Here is a 21,741-nt window from a genome sequence, read left to right as displayed (position 1 = left end):
CTGAAAATCTAGGTGACATTCACTATATTCGTCATTAAAATGTGTGTGGTCACGTGGTAGTCTATGTGTCATTTACTACATTTATAAATTAAAGTGATAGTTCACACGACACTTGTCACGTCAATAATTTTATAAAAAATAGATAGCCACATGAATTTTTGATGAAATATATAGTAAAAACTATAATACTTAGAGTATTTTTCTTTTCAAATCATTAATTGGAGCTTATCAATCAAATGATTCTTGACTGTTTGCATAAATTATAAGTTACAAGTTGTTGGGAATAATTCCACTCAACCGGCCCATCAAATCCTAGGCCTTAAGGCCAATGAAAAAGCCTACAAAACTGCCAATTCAAGGAAACACAATCAGAGTCCAAGACTCTATTAGAAGAATTTGGTCTATAGTTATACTCCAATTCAAATTGGAGTACAAGCTCATGTCAAATTCAAACTCTCAAAACTCCTAAATTAATTTGAAGAATGAGATCTAATGCAGATCTAACTCTACTTCTTAGTGTATAAATAGGCCACTACACCAGGCATTAACAAAACATGAAATCTTTTGTAGTGAGACGTACATTTTTATCCAATGAACTAATTTAGGTATCCTATACTGACAGAAATCTTGATGCTTTGGCTTTTTTGTAGTGACTGTGGGATTGCATTAAGATCAATAACACTCTAAAAAACGTGCTTTGTGGGACTGCATTAAGATCAAGAACACCCTAAAGAACGCGCTTTTTTGTAGTGATTGTGGAAACGCATTAAGATCAAGAACACCCTAAAGAACATGCTATCAACACCATACTAAAAACTGTTCTAACACAAGTGAACTATACACTAGAAACAAGTGAAATCTGAATCATACCAAAGTAACATTTTAGTATGTATATATTAAGATAAAGGTAATATTCTTTTGGGCAATATATTATTTTGCATTAACTAAAAAAGAAATATTCAAAAGGTGCACGCACACAATTTCACTCACTAAATATCATAAGATCTAATATTAAAAATATTAATTTGTTGAAGTGTTAACAAATTATATAAAAATTGAAAGTTTAACTCTACTGATATAACATATTTTGTAAATGAAGGCCTAAGACAAGGTTCGTGAAAAAGCTATTAAATAAATAATATTCTTGTTTAATACAGAGTCCTCAAAAATTAAAAAATACAGAAGCTTCAAAGGACACGTGTTCAACTGGGGAATGAACTGATGGATTCTGACCCTTCTGATATAGTCGTACTCTCTTGCATGACATACCAGGTGGCTTTAGCTCCCAACTGCCACGCATGTCCACGTGTCACCGACAAGCATATCCTTTCCAGCTCTCATCCTCGTACGTATAACACTGTAAAACGCTTGAAATTTCTTAAACCAAAAATGTCCACTCTCTCTGCAATTTCGTCAAATCTCGTGAAAAGAACCATCCCATTTTGCTCATTCAGCTCATCTACTGTAAAAGCTCCACCCTTATTGCTTTCCTACAATCCAATCTTTCGCAAACATCCGATGCGTCTCTCGGCACGGTTGCTTGCCAATGAAGCGGGCAGGAGCCCGCCGGAGTTCCCACCGGAAGTGCCACAAGTTCCTTTCACTCCAGAGATCGACCCCAGTAGTACTCCAGCTGAGGTACACACTAACCCTCCACCGTATACTACTCCAGGGCCGAAACCGGGACCGGAATTCCCTAGGCCGCCGATACCGCCGCAGCCGGACCCGGTACCGGAACTCCCGGAACCGATTATACCACCACGTCCGGACCCCGATATCCCGCATCCGAAACCTGATGTGGTGCCGCCGGGGCCGGATATTGTTCCTCCGCCATCAACGCCGCCACAGGATATCAGTCCCCCAACTGGGCCATATGTCGTGTAGTTGGAGTTTCAAATTTGAGCCATGTATCAGCGACAGATTTGGGCGGCTGGTGATGCTTCTGGAGACCGGAATACGTAGAAGAGTGATTTAGAAGGAGGGTGCCCATAAATATTACTTATATGAGTTGCATCCAATGTTTCGATTTATTTATTTATGGTAAATGCAAAAGGCGTAACTTTTTTGCCTGTGCTTTTGTTTTTTTTAATTTTTTATTTTCTCTGTGTATGATGCTTGGCATTTTCAATGTTCTTGCTTGGCATCCAATGTTACTTGTAAATACGTTTATAGTTGTCCAATTAATATACGTTGGCAGCAACCAAGCTCGTGATTGTAATCACGGAATTTCTGCTACAAAGGTAACCGTTACTGGTTTATAGTTGTCCAATTAATATACGTTGGCAGTAACCAAGCTCGTGATTGTAATCACGGAATTTCTGCTACAAAGGTAATGGTTACCAGATTGAAATCTCCTCTAATTACTATAGAAGATTTAATTACAAAATTATTATATTTTATTTTAAATTCAATGGTCTATAAAATGTTAGCAATTTTTGTATAATTGAGATATTAAATTTTGATTTTAAACTGTCTTTTATTTTACTGATTTTATAGACCATTAAATTTAAAATAAATGTCCACAATTTCATAACATTAGAATTTCTAAATTTTGAGTAGTTGGATGGAATCCCCATCCAACGGTGGACAAATACAAAGCCCGCCCATTAATCTCAATGATAAGTAGCCCTTTTGAGGAAATAATCCTTTTTTTTATTTTTTTTTATTTTTTATATTTGAGTTACCATTCCATTATAAGTAACCGAATATTATCCGAAAATATTATCCGAATTCCTTTACAAGAAGTTGTGGCTTTTCAACGAAATGGGACCTGGACTCTAGTGCTGCTACCGAAGGTAGTGCATGCTAAAACAACATCAAAACACTCAACTTCTACATGCTATTCACTTTTTCTTTTTCTTTTTTTTTTTTTCAAAAAATTAACATAAAAATATTTTCACTTTTATATCACATCATTCATTTTTTATTATTATTTAAATAAAAAAATTATTACAAAAAAAAATTACAATTTTTTTACTTTTCTATACCAATAATTATTTTATTTTTATTTGGGTTAAATACTAAATACCTCCTGGGGTTTCACAACTTTATTTTTTCCTCCTAGGATTTGATTTTTATCACAGGAGGTCCCTGTAGTTTTGATAATAAACCAAATTAATCATTCTGTCAGTTGACTATTAGTTGACTTAACATAATTCCACATGGACCAATCAGATGTTGACACATGACACTTACTTAATTTTTTTTAATTCTTTTTTAAAATTTAAAAATGTATTTTTTTTTTTTTTTAAAAAAAAAAAGGAAAAAAATTGGAGGTAGCCGAGCCACCCCCATCCACCATTGGGAAGCCACCCCCTTGGCTCCATGGGGGCGGCTTAGTACTCACTAAGGGTGGTTTCAGCCACCCCCATGGCCAAAGGGGGTGGCCCAAATGGCCTCGGCCACCCCCAAATGGCCAAGGGAGCTACCCTCAATTTTTTTCCTTTTTTTTTTTTTAATTTTAAAAAAATTAAGTAAGTGCCACGTGTCAACATCTGATTGAGCCAAGTGAAATTCCGTTAAGTCAACTAGGAGAATTAATTTGGTCTATTATCAAAATTATAGGGACTTTCTGTGATAAAAATCAAACCCTAAGAGAAACAAAAATAAAATTATGAAATCCCAAGAGAGTATTTAGTATTTAACCTTTTTTATTTTTATTGTGAATTTCCTTATTGTTTAACAAACAAGACCTAAATGGGCTTTCCAATTGGGTCTACAAAATCAAGGGAAAATCTTTGGCATCACAAAGGCAAGCGGATCATTCGTTATTCACGTATCATAACGGTGACACTTGCTCTTCCTTTTGGTTTATGTCTGTCTCTTCAAACTTGTTCCTATTCGCCTCTAGGCCTATGCCGATGTTGATTATGAAGCTCTATCAATGGTTACTGTATTTACTATGGGCTTTATTATTGAGGGAGTCAGAAAGATCCAAACAGCCATAATTTAGAGATACACAGTTACACTGATAAGTGATTAATTATGGCTGTGTTTGGCAATCGAATGAAAAAAGGGATTAGAATGGTACTGTAATAGATTTAATTGATACGAGAAAAAAAAGTAAAAATATTTTATATAGAATGAAAAATATTTTAATTTTTTTTTTTTTTTTTTAAATTTTTAGGTCCAGTCCCCTTTTGCCAAACATAACGATAAAAATAATCCTAACAGAAAGATCCTATAAACAGACATAATTTAAATGGATACAATCATTAAAGATCGTCGTCATATATATAGGGGTGTCAAGGCGGTTACGGTTAGCGGTTAATAAATTTCACTAACCGCAACCGCTAACCGCTTAACAGTTAGTGGTTAGCGGTTAATGAAATAGATAACCGCCCGCTAACCGCTTTTTTAAAATTGGGGTTTTTTGGGCCTTTTTGGGCTTCCTTTTTTGGGCTTTTTGGGCTTTTTTTTACCCTTTTTTTTTTTTTTTGGTATTTTTAATGTCTTCTTGAGCCCAATTGCAATAAGAAGAGCCCATATTGAAAAATAAAAAATATTTGACCCAAAATTTACATTTACTTGTACTTTAAAAAAATTTTGTTAAATATTAAATCATAATAGGTTAATTTTTTTTTAAAAAAAAAAAATTCTACACAACATATAAAAAAAAAATTCAGAATTCAGACAACTGTCACAACATATAAAAAAAGTTCAACACAAAGCATATAAAATAAGTTCAAATAAAACATTGAATGATACAAATAAAACATTAAAACTTCATCAATCATCTCATTTGGTCCTCTAGCAAATCCTGTAGACATCTAAAGAAGAAAAGTTATAAACTTAAACATAATAATATTAAGGCACAAGCATGTACACATAATTTGATATTATATGATCATATAATCTCATTAAATTATATCATATGATTAATTATTTAAATTATTATCATATTTACTTATAATCTTTTTTCTTTGAATTGAACTTAATATCTAATGGTAAATGGTAATGTTCAAACTCCTAAATCCTAAATTCCTAAAGTATCTAATAATGCTTTAATTAAATTGTAGTTATAAGTAATATATTATTTAATTCAATTGAATCAATTGTGATTATCATTGTACATGAATTATATGATTAACTTGTAAACTTATGACTTATGAGTTATGTCATATTATATATGTATTATTTATTATTATATAATCATATAATTTAATGATCAAGTCATCATGTGATATAATCGTATCAATTATAGTGATAATATATAAATTACTAAAATTATAATGATAATACATTAATACTTAAATTTTGTTTATAAGTAACACCTTGGTCATTGTTTAATCCAATGTCAATTACTTAATTTGATATTATACGAATCATATTATCATTTTACATCAATAATATGATTCACTTGAAGTCTTGAATAAAGTATTTGAATTGTCATTGAATCATATGATTAAGTATTGATATTATACATTTATAGTATTCATATGCATATGTAGACTTATATAGACTTATAGCATATATAGAATTATAAGTTTATAACATACATTGGAAATAAGCCTATAGATATTTAATTGTTATATTAGTATGAATTTGTATTATATATGTATTATTTATTATTATATAATCAAATGATTTAATGATCAATTGATCATGTGATATAATCATATAAATTATAGTGATAATATATTAATACTCAAATTGTGATTTAATTATTTTTTTTAAAAATTGTGATTTAATGATCAAATTATTATGTTATATGTATAAATATTTTTATAATTATAATTATAAAAATATATTATATAAAAATGCGGTTAGCGGTTACGGTTAGTAGACCCAATAACTGCTAACCGCTAATCACTAGGCGATTATAGCGGTTAAGCGGTTAGGCAATTAGACGGTTAGCGGTTATAACGGTTAGAGGACGGTTTTTAACCGCCCACATTCATACCCCTACATATATATATATATATATATATATATATATAAGCTAAAAAATACTTGGCTGACGTGTAAGCCATTATTGAATCATACACGAATCTTCCCAAATTCGATCTCATCAACCACCTGATTTTATCTCATCGACTTTGTCTCTTCTTCAGCCACGTCACTTCATGCCACGCGTCAATAAACTGACCGCTACGGATCTGCCAATCGGTCTCGACGCAAGAAAACAAAAGGAAATGCGTCATGTCTGTCCCCCAAGTGCCCAACAGCATCGCAACCTTTCTTCAATCACACGAAAATATCTCTCTTTACTTTACTAAAGCCCACTATAAGACCCACGGAGGCCCAAATAGTAGAGCTCACGACTCTTTATGTTTAAAAATCCACCGCCACTTCCTCCATTCCCGTTTCTCTCACTCTTTACTCCCTTCCAGTGCTTCCGCCCAAAATGGCGTCCCATCTCGGCGCTAGTCCACGCGCCACCACGCACGCCGCAGACCTTCTCCCACACAGGTACAACCACGTACAACACCAATTCGTTCGAGTGCTAGTACCTGAGAAAGCGGTACCGGTCGGGAGAGGAAGAACAAGGAGCGGAGGGCGGTTGAGAGCTCGCGATTCGGATGGCGGGGACTCGTCGTCGTACCTCGACATGTGGAGGAATGCGGTGGACAGAGAGAGGAAGACGATCGAGTTTCAGCAGATCGCCGAGAAGCCCGCCGTAACTGGCGACGGGGGTGTCGAGGAGGTGAAGAAGAAGAGCGAGGAGTTCGAGAAGATTCTGGAGACCCCGAGCGAGGAGCGGGACCGAATCCAGCGAATGCAGGTCATCGATCGCGCCGCCGCTGCCATCGCAGCCGCACGCGCGATTCTCGACGAGGAAGGCCCGGGCCCGGGCCAGGAGGCCGCGAGTTCCTTCGGGTCCGGGTCCGGGTCTTCGGGCCCTGGAGATTCGAAGAGTGCTATTCAAGAAGGTAATCAGACCTTTGTTCGTTTTTGGATTGAATTTTTTGTGAGGAATTTGGTGAATTCTGTGTTTGTTGCAGGGGGATTTGAGTAGTGTTATTGACTTCGAACAAGACTAAATTTGACAATATCGTGATTTTGGGTTTTTGAGGATCATTGGGAATTTTCATATAGTTGAAGCAATGACTCATCACTTCATTATAGGCACATTTCTGTGCTACTCTGGGCTTGAATCACCATATAGGTTTTTTTTTTTTTGTTCATCACTTATTATTTTTGTTGACATTCTCTCTACTTTAACTGTTAAGGAGCATGAGCGAGATTTTGTAGTTAAAAGTTTCAAAATCAGATAAAATGTTCTTCGATATTCAAAGCTAGAATTTGAATTTAACCAGGTACTCAGAAGTGGAGCATCTTCGTCCCACGGTCGGAGAATTCTGGAGGTGAAACTCCGGGTCCAGATTTTTGGTCCTGGACACCCCCTGTGGATAGCGATAAAAATTCTGATGGTGTTATTGACACGCAGTTAGCTGGAAAGTCTTTGGTGTTTCCTACTTCACCCAACCCAGTTATTGAGCAAGAACGGCCCGTGGGTTTTATCTCAATTCCATTTGAGAGTAAACTCTCTGAAAGCAACATCAACCCTCCTCTTCCACCCCTTCAGTCGTTGATTGCGGTTGAGAAAGTGGAAGGCTCTGAGTCCAGTTTGGAGTCACCTTTCTTAAAAGAGGAACAAGAACATGATGTCCAATTTTCAGCACATGCGGCAGAAGCGGCTGATGCTCTTCATAAGGTGGATGAATCATTGCCCCATGGAGTGTATCCTGATGGATCAAGGTGGTGGAAGGAGACTGGAGTTGAGCGACGACCTGATGGTGTGATTTGCAGGTGGACACTGAAAAGAGGTGTTAGTGCTGACCAAGTTGTTGAGTGGCAAGATAAGTACTGGGAAGCTTCTGACGAGTTTGGCCACAAGGAACTTGGTTCAGAAAAATCGGGACGTAATGCAACTGGCAGTGTTTGGCGTGAATATTGGAAGGAGTCAATGTGGCTGGTTAGTAAGAATTTCCTTTCTCAACTCCAGTTCTCTTACTTTCGTTATATCACATAAAAGAAAAGTTAGCCAGATCTGGCAGCCACTGCTAGGACCGCCGGAGCACCGCCACTGTGGTGCTACAATTTTTGTTTTGTTTTTTTTTTTTTTTAAAAAAAAAAATTCATAAATTTTTACAAAACACTTCCAAAATTTTACCAAACTAATTATCAACTTTTCTCAAATGTGGCCCCAACAAATCAATTCTCAATTGATTATAGGAATACATAACTTGTGTCCACTCAAACCCACTCCACTGACTACTTGCTCAAACTGCATGGTTACTAGCTGCCTTTACTGATATTGAACCTACTACAAACTGTTGGAAGATTTTTAATATTATTTTCCAGCATCTCTAGAGATACTTTTTTTTTTTTTTTTTTTTCAATTTGTTTGTGTGTTTTGTTTTATTTTTATTTTATTGTTTTCACTTTCATTCAAGAATATAAGTTGCATGGACTTGGGGTGCATTCTTCAAATTCTTTCTTCAGTAGTGCCCTTTTTGGTTCTGCAATTTTTTGATAGTCAGGGCCCTTCCAATTGTATCACATAGGGAAAAAAAATATTTTGATGGTCATTTTGCTTATTTCCTGACTCTGGCAAAACAGATTAGAGAGATCTGAACTCTGGCTTCTATTTGTGCAGGATTCTGGGCTTGCTCGTATTGAGAAAACTGCAGACAAGTGGGGAAAGAATGGACAAGGTGATGAGTGGCAAGAGAAATGGTGGGAACATTACAGTGCCTCTGGCCAAGCGGAAAAATGGGCTCACAAGTGGTGCAGCATTGATCCCAACACACCCCTGGAGGCTGGCCATGCCCATATTTGGCATGAAAGGTACCAAACCGCATGTTTGAATTGGATGAAGTACTCTGGTTCTCTATTATATGCAACTGGTAAAAACGACAATCCTAGAGTGGCCATAATATTTTGACTTTTTGAAGATCGTTTTGAAGATAAAATTGGATTACATTTGGAACTCAAAAACACCTGTTGGTTGACCTTGATGCTCATTGATCTTTCTCTTGTCCTCTTAACGGTGAATGGTATAATCTGCCAACTTTCTGTAAATTTCTTAGGTTCCAAGTCTTACCGCTACATTCTTTCAGAGTAGCTCATTGATTACGCTGCTCATATATCATGCTTGTAGTCATGTTTCATGGTGTCTTCCTGTCCCGTAAAATTCTCGTTCATTGAATTCATAGTACCTCATTGATTCAAAATCTGTAACATAATATTTACTTGCCATATTTATTATTTGTGTTCAATTTCTGGTACAATCGACAGGTGGGGCGAGAACTACGATGGACATGGTGGGAGCACGAAATACACAGACAAATGGGCTGAACGCTGCGAGGGCGATGGTTGGGCAAAGTGGGGTGACAAATGGGATGAGAACTTTGATCCCAACAGCCATGGTGTGAAGCAGGGAGAGAGTTGGTGGGAAGGTAAGTATGGAGAGAGGTGGAATCGAACATGGGGTGAGGGCCACAACGGCTCAGGATGGGTTCACAAATATGGGAAGAGCAGCAGTGGAGAGCACTGGGACACACACGTGCAACAAGATACATGGTATGAACGATTCCCTCACTTTGGTTTTTATCACTGCTTTGGCAACTCGGTCCAGCTGCGGGAAGTCCAGAAGCCATCTGAGATGACTGAACAATAATTATTTTTTATTCTTTAAATATTATTTTCTTATGTTAAGTCCTTTGTCGCTGCAAAGGATGGCAGTATTTTCTTCTCCTAGAGAAATAATGTTTAACGTAAATTACTGAAACACTTTTCCTATATAGGCTTGCCATGATGCAATAGTTGTGTTTGTGTGTATTCTCATTCAGACATATCAATAAAAGAATTTGAAGAGTTCCTTTTCTTGTTCTTGCATCCAGCACAGGAATGCATTGACTTATGACTTGCGATTATCTGAAGTTTAACCAGGTAATTTGGTGTCAGAGAAAACTATGAGGGATGAATTATGGACTGAAAAAGAGCTTCTTAAGAGACTAGCAACCCAAACATTTTGAAAATGTTATCCCCTAAATGAATTAGATCGGTGTTTTACAAGTCAAATGGTGAATGCTGGATCAAAGAAATCTAAGGACAAAACGGAGGAAAAAAAATTACAGATAATATTTGCAATACGTTTTTATTTTTATTTTTTATTTTTAATATAAACTTATAACCTCATGCCAAATACTACCATGTGTTTGGCAAATGAGCCACTAATAATGGATATTATATAGAGAGCTCCTACCATGCAGTTGGTTTATAAAATGCCAATTTTACAGTCCCCAATACATTTTTGACACATAAGTTAAATTCATCTTAAATAATAAGATTGAAAATACATGATTATTTTGCAGCTCATTTTTCTTCAGACGTTCTCAAAACAGCAGCCTCTTTCTTTTTCATTGCTGGCCAAACCCAACTGGAAAATGCAGCCCCTTTCTTTTTCATTGTCGGCCTAATCCATCTTGAAAATGCAGCCCGTTTCCTCTTCATCACCGGCCAAACCCAACCAGAAAACGCAAACCTAACCTCAAAATTAGATTCTAATGCCTTAAAAATCAATTCTAATGCTTCAAAAATCGATTCTAATGCTTCAAAACTTATTTTTTGATTCAAAACTAGATCCTAGAGGAAAATGTTAACTCTTTAGAGATTTTTATCACCCTTAAGGGATTCATTAGATCTCTTTTTCTCTGTTAAATGACAAGGATAAGGAAGAAGAAGGAATGGGAGAGGAGTTGTCGGCCGGAAGGAAGAAATGGGAGTAAAGAAGAAATAGAAGGAAGAAGAAAGAAATAAGGAAAAATTTAGTGTCTTTGGCTGTATGATAGTTTTGTGTATTTTTTATGCTTTAGGTAATGTGTTAATCTCTTATTGGGGGCTACAAAAGACCACTTTTGAACCATGACTGTATTGAAGTTAAATTCTATTATATTAACTTGGCCTTGATTTAAGAGCATGGCTTTTGAGTGAATGATGGGATTTTTACTTTTCAAAAAAAAAAAAGAAGATAATAATAAAAAGTTAGTTTCCAAATAAGAATTATGGATCGGTGGGTTTATCTCTACTTTTAATATTAACAATGAAATATAGATGAGATGATAATCAACTATGTGTAAATATTTTACTTGTTTCGCACCTTTGCAAAGTGGCTTTACCGAGTTACCGTGGCTCTGTTCAAGTTGGTGACGCAAGAAAATGCTCAAAACGTTACCGTTTCTTGTGATAAAGGTCTTAAATAGTCCCGACAAAAAGAAATACTAAAAAAAGATAAGTAGATAGTAGATAAAGCCAAAAACCCCATCCCTGTGATAATCAATGCTACCATAACATGTGGTGCTGGAGCCTGGAGTGGCGCCTGTCAACACACGCAGAAACATCAACGGCATAAATCCTTCCATTTCTCGACTCTCTGTCTCGCGGCCTTTCTATTACCCTGGTTAAGGCATGTTATCTTCCAATACAAAGGTGATTACTTGCACACCCACCTCCTACAAGATTGTGAAAACTGAACCTTTCTATTAGCCTTAATTTGCTTGTGGCTTTCTCTTTTCTGTCATATCATGGCTTCTTCGGTGCTCAATGGGGCTGAAAATCTCAAGCTCATGAGCAGCATCCGTCCAACTGGGCTTGGCCTTGTGAGGTCAAATTTCCAGGAAAGGTGCTTTCCCAGGAAGGATTTAGTGTCTTTTGGTAGGAATTACAAGGCCAGAGCTTCAACACCCAGATGCAGTATATCATCCTCAAGGCCTGCTTCTCAGCCAAGGTTCATACAACACAAACAAGAGGCATTTTGGTTCTATAGGTTCTTATCTGTAGTTTATGATCATGTCATAAACCCTGGCCACTGGACCGAGGACATGCGTGACGATGCGCTCGAGCCTGCTGATCTCTATGATCGGAATATGACGGTGGTAGATGTTGGGGGTGGAACTGGGTTTACAACTCTTGGTATAATTAAGCATGTGGATGCCAAAAATGTTACAATTCTTGACCAGTCACCCCACCAGCTCGCCAAGGCTAGGCAGAAGGAGCCCTTGAAGGAATGCAAGATAATTGAAGGCGACGCCGAGGATCTTCCTTTCCCAACTGATTGTGTGGATCGATATGTCTCCGCTGGAAGGTAATATCTTTTAGATATGCTTATTGTATTGCAACTGAAGTTTTCAGGCAGAGATGATTTGATTTCAAAGATGTTAATCTTTTGAAGGCATGAGTTCTCTTCTATCGAATCCAATTTTTATTTGATTTGTTTTTAAATACCTCACAGTGAGATTTCAATGTAGAACTTTGTGTTGACATAGAATGAAAAAATATTATTCATAAAAAAGTAACAAAGTATCTGATAATTTGAGTTTCAGCTGTAGCATCTCTGCACCTCTTTTCTTTTTTTGATGAATATGCTGTGATGTAATTTTTAGAGGAAATATCTCATGTAATATTTGACTTAATTTGTTCAGTATTGAGTATTGGCCGGATCCACAGCGTGGTATCAAGGAAGCATACAGGGTACTGAAGATAGGAGGGAAAGCCTGTGTTATAGGTCCTGTGTACCCAACCTTTTGGTTGTCTCGTTTCTTTGCAGACGCGTGGATGCTCTTCCCAAAGGAGGAAGAGTACATTGAATGGTTTGAAAAGGCTGGTTTCAAAGATATTAAACTAAAAAGGATTGGTCCAAAATGGTACCGTGGTGTCCGTCGGCATGGCTTGATCATGGGTTGCTCTGTAACAGGCGTGAAGCCCTTCTCCGGAGACTCTCCCCTACAGGTAACATACTTCTTCATGCCTTTGATCTTTTCAGTCACAGATGAAAACACATCAGACTTCTTGCAATTTTGTAAAGAGTCCTTATGATGATCATTTGAATATTGTCATTGTCATTTAGGAAATCTTTCGCTACACTAACTCATGGTGCATAGTGCCTCTTCAAAGTTTTCCAAAGTGTCATTAGAGAATGCATTAGTATAGTGGTAATTATTTTTCCCAATCAATTTGGGGCTTGCGTAATGATCACCAATAGTTTTCTCTTGAAAAGATTTTAGCTAAAAAGCAGACAAGTTCTTCCTGTAGAGTGTAGACTGATCACCAATATTGTTCTCTTGCAAAATTTTAGCTAGAGGTTCTGGTAGAACCAGTCTTGCTGTGTCGACAATGAAGTTTGTTTTCCAAAGGGATCTTGTGTCAAGAATAATTGCTGAGCATTGGGAGGATTTTGATTCTTGGTTTGAGCTCAATATAAAAGATGCAAGTTGGTGAATAATTAAGGAAGGTTAATGTCACTTACCAAAAAAATAGAAGAAGCTTCTTGCATGTGGTTGCAGGGTGTGTCAATGTCGTTTAACTACAAAAAACCTTAAGAGTTAGGGACGTTCTGGAATGGTAAAACGACCCCATCAGAGGTCATTTTAATAGTAAAACGACCCATCTCAGAAGGAGAGGTTGTTTAAACAGTAAAACACTTTTGAAACGACCATACTCAGAGGGGTCGTTTCAGGGATTAAACTTATGGATGGACTGGTAAGTGGGTTGTAAATTCCAGGGATTATAATTATTAGCAAGTCCTATGATTAAGAATATGACTTAAAAGGGTTTTTTTTTTTTTTTTGGCACCAGAAAACAAGTTGAAATATTCTTCCCGTGAACTACCCTCTTTTCAGTCTCCTCATTCCAAGAGCTTTGTGGTAATTTTTTTTATCTGATTTATTTAGTGCTCTTCAAAGAAACTCACAATAAAATGGAAAAATTAAGACTAGAGGAATAAGAGAAAAGAGAGACAAAGAATTTTCAAGTGGTTCGGCGTTAACACCTACGTCTACTACTAGGAAAGAGCCCGAAAATACTGCATTATGCTCTTATTCTTTGATGATATTTTCAATACAAAAGATTCTTATTTGTAAGAGAATTGGGTATGTGAAGATAATACAAGTATGGTAGGTAGAGATAATATAAAATTAGATTTAAATACAATCAAATCTGATTACCTAAAAGGTAGGAAATTACAATCAAATGTGAAATCAAATCTGATCATATATTCTAGCACTCTTCTCGCTACTCGATTGTATTAAACTTCGTAGATGCTAGAATTGAAAAAATGAGGAGCCACTTTCTGTGATGTCAAGACTGATAGGCTTTGCATATAAGAGGATTATAGAAAATTAGAACACTGGCTTGTGTTTGGCCTTTAACCACCTTACTGTATATGTCTACGAAATTTTCCACCAATCCCAAACAAAACCACTGTATGAGTTGAAGACTCTAAATTCATAGCTAGCTTTAATTCTAACTAATAAGATCTGGTTTGACTACACCACTTTCAGTGAAGTAGGAATAGACAAGAACTGTAGAATTAGCTGTTATGAGAATTCTGAATTCAATATTCAGCAAGAAATACATTAGTTCTACTTAAGGTCTCTCTCTCAAAAGACTTATCAACTGTGCGTCTTTGTGCAGCTTGGTCCAAAGGCAGAGGATGTGCAGAAGCCTGTGAATCCATTTGTTTTCCTCCTCCGGTTCCTTCTTGGTGCAATAGCTGCAACTTACTATGTACTGGTTCCAATTTACATGTGGATCAAAGATCAAATTGTTCCAAAAGGGATGCCTATCTAAGATGGGAGGGAGCAATGGGACATTATCATCATACTCCCATTTCATCTCCAACTGACTATAAGACAGCTTGTGATGGTGAGTGTGCTCTTCTCTGCTCAACATAACCCTAGCTGTTAAAGATAGCCGGACGAGACACCTTATTCCTTCAGGAAGACAAACATGCATCAAAGCGGTGCTGCTTGGGACTTCCAACTCCAAAACCCCAATAAGGTTGTTGCAATGGAATTTAGTGCATATAACCAACTATTTAGGTCCGTTTGTTTCCAAGTAAAATATTTTCTACTGAGAACTTTTTTTTTTTTTTTTTGTGAAAATGTGGCTATTGTCCGATGTTTGTTTGCGACCCTGAAAATGGTTCGAAAAATGTTTTGACTTTTTTCAAGGTTTGGCTCATATGAAAAATTGCCAAATATTTTATATCTTCATAAAATCTGAAGAGCTGCGTGGAAAAGAGAGAGATGGTAAAGAAGAGTTGCAGGAGAAGAGTGTGTGAGAATATAAGGCCTTTAGTGGGATTGAGATTCAATGCAATTTCTTGTAATTTGGACAGGCAATTGTGAGAGGGTTCTCATGGGGCCTATCTGTCCAAGCAGATGTTTGAGCAGCTTGAGACTTACTCGGGTATGTAAGTCCTATAAGGGGCTATCTCACAATTACTTGCCCGAGGGTGTGAGAAAGCATTGTCTTGTGAACATTTTTCTTGGTCAACTGAAAAACATTTTCAGGTTGATCAATATTTTATATCGCGCTAAACACTCAAAAATAAAAAAACATTTTCTCGAAAATATATTTTAAGTCCATTAGTGCAAGTCCTTTATATGAAATTGGGCCTTGGTGCTTAGTAGTTACTGCTTACCTTTCCTACCCCTTTTTGGGTAATATTAGAATCCAGTAACACTAAAGACATGAATGATCATTTCATTAGAAATAAGAATAGTTATTAATGAGAATACAATAAGTTGGAATAGAATGACCATACATAATATTTTATTTTAGTGTCAACACATATTCTATCACTAGAATTGAATCAAAATTATTAAAATACCCAATATTTATTAAAAAAAAAAAAAAAAAAACAAACAAAATTTGGTAGCCAGACACCTATAAAAGGTTGTGTTTTTCTGGTTCTTTATTTTATTTTTTCCAAATAAGGTTTGCAAAAAAAAAAAAGAAAAAAAGAAGAAGAAGAACTTTTGTTCCTCAAGGAATAAGTATTTCTCTTTGGAAGGGAATAATAATTATTCCCACGACAATAAAAATAACTATTCTTAAAAATGAAGTCCAATCAAATTAACATATAGTTATTTCATAAGAATAGTTATTCTATTTCAAGAGTTTATTTTAATTACTAAACGTGACAAGAAAGCTATATATATATATATATAAAACTCAGCATACTTAATCCCTCCCTCCTTCGGAGAAACCACATAATAACTACTCTAATTGAAATAAATTCAATCAATTGTGGGTCAAGTGGCATATAACCAACTTATCCACAGCAGGCTCAATTATTTATTTATTTATTTTCTCACAAAAACTTTCACTTGTAACTTGTAAGGGTAATCAAAGTCAGTGCAATATCTTTTCAGTCTCATGGAAGGATGGGCTGTAACATGAGGGAAATAATTTAATAAAGTGAAAAGTTCACATAAATTCCACAGACCACTTCTAGGGTTTGGCGAAATTACAAAGACCAAAATCATCTTCTTAGAAATTTCTCAACCTTTTGAATAGGTCTTAGGAATGGTTCAACTCTTTGGGGTATGCTTTGAAGTCTTGGGAAGGTTCTAATAATGGTTGGACATGGAATGGAAGAGTGTTAGAATAATTTATATCATTTTTAAGATTTATTTAGTCTAGGGTTTCTTGTTTGCTATTCCTAGCTTCTCTATAATTACATAGCATTGGATACAAATTTATGTACTTTAATTTTATTTAAGGTGTTGCTCTAATATTCCGTCCCTTTTCTTTGCTTTTGCTCTCTTCCTTCTTTCATAATATTATATCTCGTCGTATATTTCTACCGAGAGGTTTCCGTTTTGGAATGCGACCCAAGTGCTCAAGGAGTTGATTTTGATGATAATAATTTATTGAGCAATCACATAATTATAATTTATTCCATTGCTTTTAAATTTGATTTTTAATTTCTTTAATTTTGTGTTTTTCTTTTACTTTTTTATCTACAATATAAGCTATCTTATCATGTCAGTTAAAAAAATATTTATTCTGTAAAAGAAATAAAAAATTAGAAATCGATAAGAGAGAGCGGCCACCCCAACCAAAGGGGTGGCTGCACAAGCCACACTCTTTGTTGGGGTAGCAAGCCACCCCAATCAAGTGGGATTTCTAGGTTGTATAAGCTTGAGTTGAGGAGAATGTTGGATTCATGGTACCAAAATTAGATCATTTTCGTGTCGAAATTACATCATTTCCGTGACAATGAACAATTTCTCATGTCCTCTTCCGATCTACAAGACAAGAAAATGTCAAGAGCATGCATGGACTATGTGTTTAGAATCAAACAATAGATTAATTCAATGGATTTGAATTAGTTTAAATACAAAGAAACGACCCCACCCCATATCAATCGTGCAAAGCAACTCATCATGTGACCATCATTAAACATTTAAACATTATTGATTTTTTACTTCAATCGTCCGGAGAAAAAGATTATTAAATTTACTCGAGGATCAAGGATGCATGTGTCGGATTCTTCAATAGATACATCTCTATCTAGCATATATATATATATATATGCAATTATTATAGGCTTCTTGTATTGTATTTATAATTCATCGAAATCCAACCCCTAAATCGGATTCAAAAGCCCTCTCTAATTTCCTAGTCTCCTTTTGAAGGTTGAAAGTCCAATCCATGACTATAACTCTGCCACGTGTTATTCTTGTCAATCAAGAAGTAATTGATTGTGTAAGACTAATCACTCCCTATTCGTTGTACTACTGTACGGTTTCATTAAAAAATAGGTGGCATGTTTATTTTCTCAAATAACACAAAAGGAAACCGCGTAGACAGCCAAGCACATTTATTTCCTTTGTCTACACCATTTATCACCTTATACTCCCCCACCTTCCTCTTTGCATGGGAAAATGCTACATTTTTTATTTATTTTTTATTTTTTTAGTGTTAGTGTTAGAAGGATAATATTTAAAAAAAATTGAGTTAAGAAAATAATTCTAGTTTATCGTGTCAAACAAAAGTCAGCTTGTTTGGTAAATTTTTTTTTAAATATATATTTTTTTGGTTGACTTTTTTATTCTAAAAATGATCAAAATACATTTTTAACAAATGCTTAAAAATTTATTTTTGACTTAAAAACTCTATTTTTTAAATGCAACCACAAACAGGTTCTAAATAATACTTTTTTTTTTTTTTTTTTACTTGTAAAACCTATACTTCTAATTAGAGCGCATGACTCTTAAATCTGATACGAATCCAATTCAAAATTGGTAAATTAAGATTAATGGGTATGATCAGTTCAATTAAATTGGTCAAGTTAAGTTTGACGTCTTATACTCACAAATGGACATGACTCGTTTAATTAAATAAAACCTATATATATATATATAACACGAAATGCTGACCCTAGCTCTAACTCGAGTAATGTTATAAGTTTTCTTAGAGTCTTTTTAGAATCATTCCAAATGTGATGTGACTTTTAAAATTACCGTTGAATTTGAGATGTAATTTATTGACTTTTGATCTATTGGTAATTTTGAAAATCACATCACATTTGAGACGACTTTAAGAACCTGTTTGAGATTGCGTTTGAGGGGCCTAAAAATACTTTTAATACTCAAAATGTCCGTTTGAAGAAAAAAGTATTTGTTTAATAAAATAATAAAAAACGCTTTTAAGGTTTCAAAAAGCCTAAAAATGGTCAAAACGCACTTTTGACAAAATCTTAAAAATAAAGCTTTTTCCAAAAATATTTTTTAACTTAAAAACTCTATTTTTCAAACACAATTTCAAACAAACTTTAAAAAAACTTTAAAAGAGATTTATAACATTACTCCTCTAACTCATCAAAAAGAAATCTCGGTGGTTCTCAAAAGAAGGATTTCATATATATATATATATATATATCACAAACATAGTTTAAGAGGGTGGACAGAGCTTAGAAACTATTATAAATCTCGTGCAAGCAACGCAGCGTGCTCTTTGGGGCGTGAAAGTGTGAAACCAAAGTACACACTTCCCCATAACCTCTCAGTCTCCGTCTTACTCTTTGAATGCTTTTTGTCTCCCAAAAACCAAACCCTTACAGCTGTCCTCATTTTATTACATTATATTTACTCATAATTATACAGACAACCAGATAAAACTTTGATTAAATAATAATTACTTTCATTTCCTCTTGTTTTTTCCCCCCAATTTAACAATAAAGCCACGACTATAAATCAAAACTAGAGTCATAAGCTTAATTTGACTCTTTTTAAGGTGTTTTAACTTTGTTTAATACCACTAATTGGAAAATAAATAGAAGTTGTGCTACACTTTCCATGCTAGACTTCTACATAAAGCCCAGCTAAGCTTGAGCTATTCTCAACATTCTCTCTCTCTCTCTCTCGCTCTCTCTCCCCCTCTCTCTCTCTCTCTGTGCGAAAGCTCGGTTCCATGACAAACGCCATGGCAGATGCTCTGAGTGAAGAACAGATTGTTGAGTTTAAGGAAGCATTTTGTCTGTTTGACAAGGATGGAGATGGTGGGCATTTCTCTGTTCTGTTTATCTTCAATTTATGCTTCTATAGCCATATAAAGATATATATTTATACATATAGAACATGTTTTTTTGATTGTGTAGGTTGCATTACTGTTGAAGAATTGGCGACCGTTATCCGGTCGTTGGATCAGAATCCGACGGAGGAGGAGCTTCAGGACATGATAAACGAAGTTGATGCTGATGGGAACGGGACAATAGAGTTTGCAGAGTTCTTAAACTTGATGGCCAAGAAAATGAAGGTAAACTTAATTAACCATATCAAATTCGTCTTAAAAAGGTAATTTTCAAACTGTTGATTTTTGTGATTTTGTTCTAAACAACAACCATGGTTTAGCCATTTTGCTCTTTTCTCATAGGAAACTGATGCTGAGGAGGAGCTTAAAGAGGCCTTCAAAGTGTTTGACAAGGACCAAAATGGGTATATATCAGCTAATGAGGTATATACATATATATATATGTATGTATATATATACTTAGTTCATTAACATGTTAATGATTATAATGTTAGTGAGAATTCGTATTTGTGTGTCGGGTTTGAATCGTATCAATATGGTAAAGTAATACTATATACGTTACCTTTAATCTGGCTCATTTAAATAAACGGGTTTGTATTGGATTAATGAGAAAAGCCCTCTTTTTGCTGCTATATTGTTCTTATTTTTCTTGCCGCCTGTGTTGACCTTAGAAAATTCTAACATATATAGCATAGCATGTTTCCAAAACAAGTTCTCCCCAATGAAGTGTCACAGTCTTCCTTAATTTACAGAATATATCATGGAAAACATCTTCCTTCTGGGAAATGATTAATATTAAAATATCCTAAATGTACAATCGTGTGTAATAAATTAAATGTTTTTTTTTTAAAAATGTTTCACCTATAGTTTAGATTAATTTATATGGATACACCTACATGATAATACCTTGTACATTTCTGCATGCACTGAACATTAGCAATGTTTTTTAATTAAGACAACTAAGAGAATCTAGCTTTTTTTTTTTTTTAAAAAAAAAATTAAATATATATTTTTTTTATTTCTGTGTAGTTGAGGCATGTAATGATCAATCTGGGGGAAAAATTGACGGATGAGGAAGTCGAGCAGATGATCAGGGAGGCTGATCTGGACGGTGATGGACAAGTCAACTACGAAGAATTTGTCAAAATGATGATGACCATAGGATGAATATGATCGAAGACTTATTCAAATTCATTTAGTTATGAAGCCCCAAAAAGAAATAAGTGTGATTATTTGACGTGCTGTTATTGTAGCCGTTGATGTCAATGACCCAAGAATTAGAATGACTAGTCTTTACCCTCTCTGCCGTTGATTTGTTTGATTAAAAGTGTATTCTTTCATTCCTAGTTGATTATTGTTATATGCTTCAAATAAGAATTAATGTGGCTCCATTATTTTTTATTTTATATATATAAAAAATTAAATTAAATTTCCTTATCCTCCAGCTCATAGGAGTTATGCCGATGTGAAATTTCTCCAACTTCTGGTTTTAAAGGTTTGACTTTGACCGAGGATCAATGGTTGGGATATGTATATGCATAATTGCCACGATTTTTTATTTATTTGTAACGACGGGAAGGACCACTTCGTGTATTCATTAATTTTGGACCCATGCAAACCGCCCTCTCCAAACGTATCGGAAAAGAATGGCGCTAATAAATTATTTGCACTCCAAAGGATTCGAACATTAAATTCGATAGGAAATAGATTCAGCTGTCGCCTTTTATATTAAATTTTTAACAAACACTTAATTTACAATTATGTATATGTATGCATATGGATTGGGTAAGAATAGGCACACAAAACTGTTTGCACTCAAAAGAATTCGAACCTTAAATTTGATGGGGGATAGATTCAATTGTCGCTTTTCATAGTAAATTTTTTAAGCCCAGATCTTAACAAACATTTAATTCAGATCATTAGATTAAATAATTATCCACAATTATTCAATAATAACTATTAGATTAAAGTTGATTTGATCCAATAAATCCACTATTGGTTCTATATAAGAAGTATCATATGGTTCAGATCAAATCACTAAATTGAACGATCCTGACCATTTGGCACCACAAAAGTGCCTATTATCGTGCATTATATTAGAGTATACACACAAGTGCAAACACCTAAATATTGTTTTATGTGCATTGGACCTTATAAATGCCAAGTTAACTTTATATTTTTCTCATTCAATGCTCTTCAGCACCTTCAATTTTAAACATTCTCAAACCACTATATATATAAAATAACTTAAAAAATTATATAACGTTTTTGAGAATTTTATTATATATATATATATATATATATATTGTTTATTGCTCCAATATTTGGGCATGGAAGTCCACTTTGCAAGTCTGCAAAACCGCGTTGAAGGATTCGTAATCTTTCTTGGATTTTGTTGATGTGAAAGCATGG

At 34.9% G+C, this 21,741-nt stretch overlaps 4 protein-coding genes across 5 annotated transcripts; all 4 read left to right on the top strand.

The window, feature by feature from the left end:
• Nucleotides 1–1,221: 1,221 nt before the first annotated feature.
• Nucleotides 1,222–1,884, top strand: LOC132178251 (pollen-specific leucine-rich repeat extensin-like protein 3). Its single transcript, XM_059590701.1, has one exon. The coding sequence runs from the start codon at nucleotides 1,222–1,224 to the stop codon at nucleotides 1,882–1,884; it is 663 nt and encodes a 220-aa protein (XP_059446684.1).
• A 4,368-nt stretch (nucleotides 1,885–6,252) lies between these two features.
• On the top strand, nucleotides 6,253–9,833 carry LOC132178863 (protein LIKE EARLY STARVATION, chloroplastic). The gene is made up of 4 exons (XM_059591435.1): nucleotides 6,253–6,872; nucleotides 7,260–7,918; nucleotides 8,603–8,793; nucleotides 9,244–9,833. Exons 1-4 carry the CDS (start codon nucleotides 6,347–6,349, stop codon nucleotides 9,623–9,625), a joined length of 1,758 nt encoding a protein of 585 aa, XP_059447418.1. The 5' UTR covers nucleotides 6,253–6,346; the 3' UTR covers nucleotides 9,626–9,833.
• Nucleotides 9,834–11,281: 1,448 nt separating this feature from the next.
• Nucleotides 11,282–14,900, top strand: LOC132177490 (2-methyl-6-phytyl-1,4-hydroquinone methyltransferase, chloroplastic-like). Its single transcript, XM_059589833.1, has 3 exons — nucleotides 11,282–12,091; nucleotides 12,429–12,735; nucleotides 14,419–14,900. The coding sequence occupies exons 1-3, from the start codon at nucleotides 11,532–11,534 to the stop codon at nucleotides 14,572–14,574; spliced, it is 1,023 nt and encodes a 340-aa protein (XP_059445816.1). The 5' UTR covers nucleotides 11,282–11,531; the 3' UTR covers nucleotides 14,575–14,900.
• A 4,212-nt stretch (nucleotides 14,901–19,112) lies between these two features.
• On the top strand, nucleotides 19,113–20,724 carry LOC132177528 (calmodulin-like protein 8). 2 transcript variants are annotated; one of them, XM_059589893.1, is made up of 4 exons: nucleotides 19,118–19,297; nucleotides 19,397–19,554; nucleotides 19,672–19,752; nucleotides 20,359–20,724. In XM_059589893.1, exons 1-4 carry the CDS (start codon nucleotides 19,210–19,212, stop codon nucleotides 20,494–20,496), a joined length of 465 nt encoding a protein of 154 aa, XP_059445876.1. In that variant the 5' UTR covers nucleotides 19,118–19,209; the 3' UTR covers nucleotides 20,497–20,724. The 2 variants fall into 2 exon arrangements, with proteins under 2 accessions (XP_059445875.1, XP_059445876.1); XM_059589892.1 differs by having other exon boundaries at nucleotides 19,113–19,554.
• Nucleotides 20,725–21,741: the final 1,017 nt, after the last annotated feature.

The sequence above is a fragment of the Corylus avellana genome, chromosome ca4 (assembly GCF_901000735.1).
Source record: "Corylus avellana chromosome ca4, CavTom2PMs-1.0".
Taxonomy (NCBI): Eukaryota; Viridiplantae; Streptophyta; class Magnoliopsida; order Fagales; family Betulaceae; genus Corylus; species Corylus avellana.
Note: the sequence above shows the minus strand (reverse complement) of the source record. Positions and strands in the feature narration are given on the sequence as shown.

What these genes read in the sequence shown, in the direction of transcription:
- LOC132178251 (XM_059590701.1), top strand. Translation starts at nt 1,222, where the DNA reads ATGGATTCTGACCCTTCTGATATAGTCGTACTCTCTTGCATGACATAC.
- LOC132178863 (XM_059591435.1), top strand. Translation starts at nt 6,347, where the DNA reads ATGGCGTCCCATCTCGGCGCTAGTCCACGCGCCACCACGCACGCCGCA. An exon ending in GAAGAGTGCTATTCAAGAAG is followed by an intron (nt 6,873 to 7,259) that starts GTAATCAGACCT and finishes GAATTTAACCAG; the next exon opens with GTACTCAGAAGTGGAGCATC. An exon ending in GGAAGGAGTCAATGTGGCTG is followed by an intron (nt 7,919 to 8,602) that starts GTTAGTAAGAAT and finishes CTATTTGTGCAG; the next exon opens with GATTCTGGGCTTGCTCGTAT.
- LOC132177490 (XM_059589833.1), top strand. Translation starts at nt 11,532, where the DNA reads ATGGCTTCTTCGGTGCTCAATGGGGCTGAAAATCTCAAGCTCATGAGC. An exon ending in CGATATGTCTCCGCTGGAAG is followed by an intron (nt 12,092 to 12,428) that starts GTAATATCTTTT and finishes TAATTTGTTCAG; the next exon opens with TATTGAGTATTGGCCGGATC. An exon ending in CCGGAGACTCTCCCCTACAG is followed by an intron (nt 12,736 to 14,418) that starts GTAACATACTTC and finishes GTCTTTGTGCAG; the next exon opens with CTTGGTCCAAAGGCAGAGGA.
- LOC132177528 (XM_059589892.1), top strand. Translation starts at nt 19,210, where the DNA reads ATGACAAACGCCATGGCAGATGCTCTGAGTGAAGAACAGATTGTTGAG. An exon ending in TGATGGCCAAGAAAATGAAG is followed by an intron (nt 19,555 to 19,671) that starts GTAAACTTAATT and finishes CTTTTCTCATAG; the next exon opens with GAAACTGATGCTGAGGAGGA. An exon ending in GGTATATATCAGCTAATGAG is followed by an intron (nt 19,753 to 20,358) that starts GTATATACATAT and finishes ATTTCTGTGTAG; the next exon opens with TTGAGGCATGTAATGATCAA.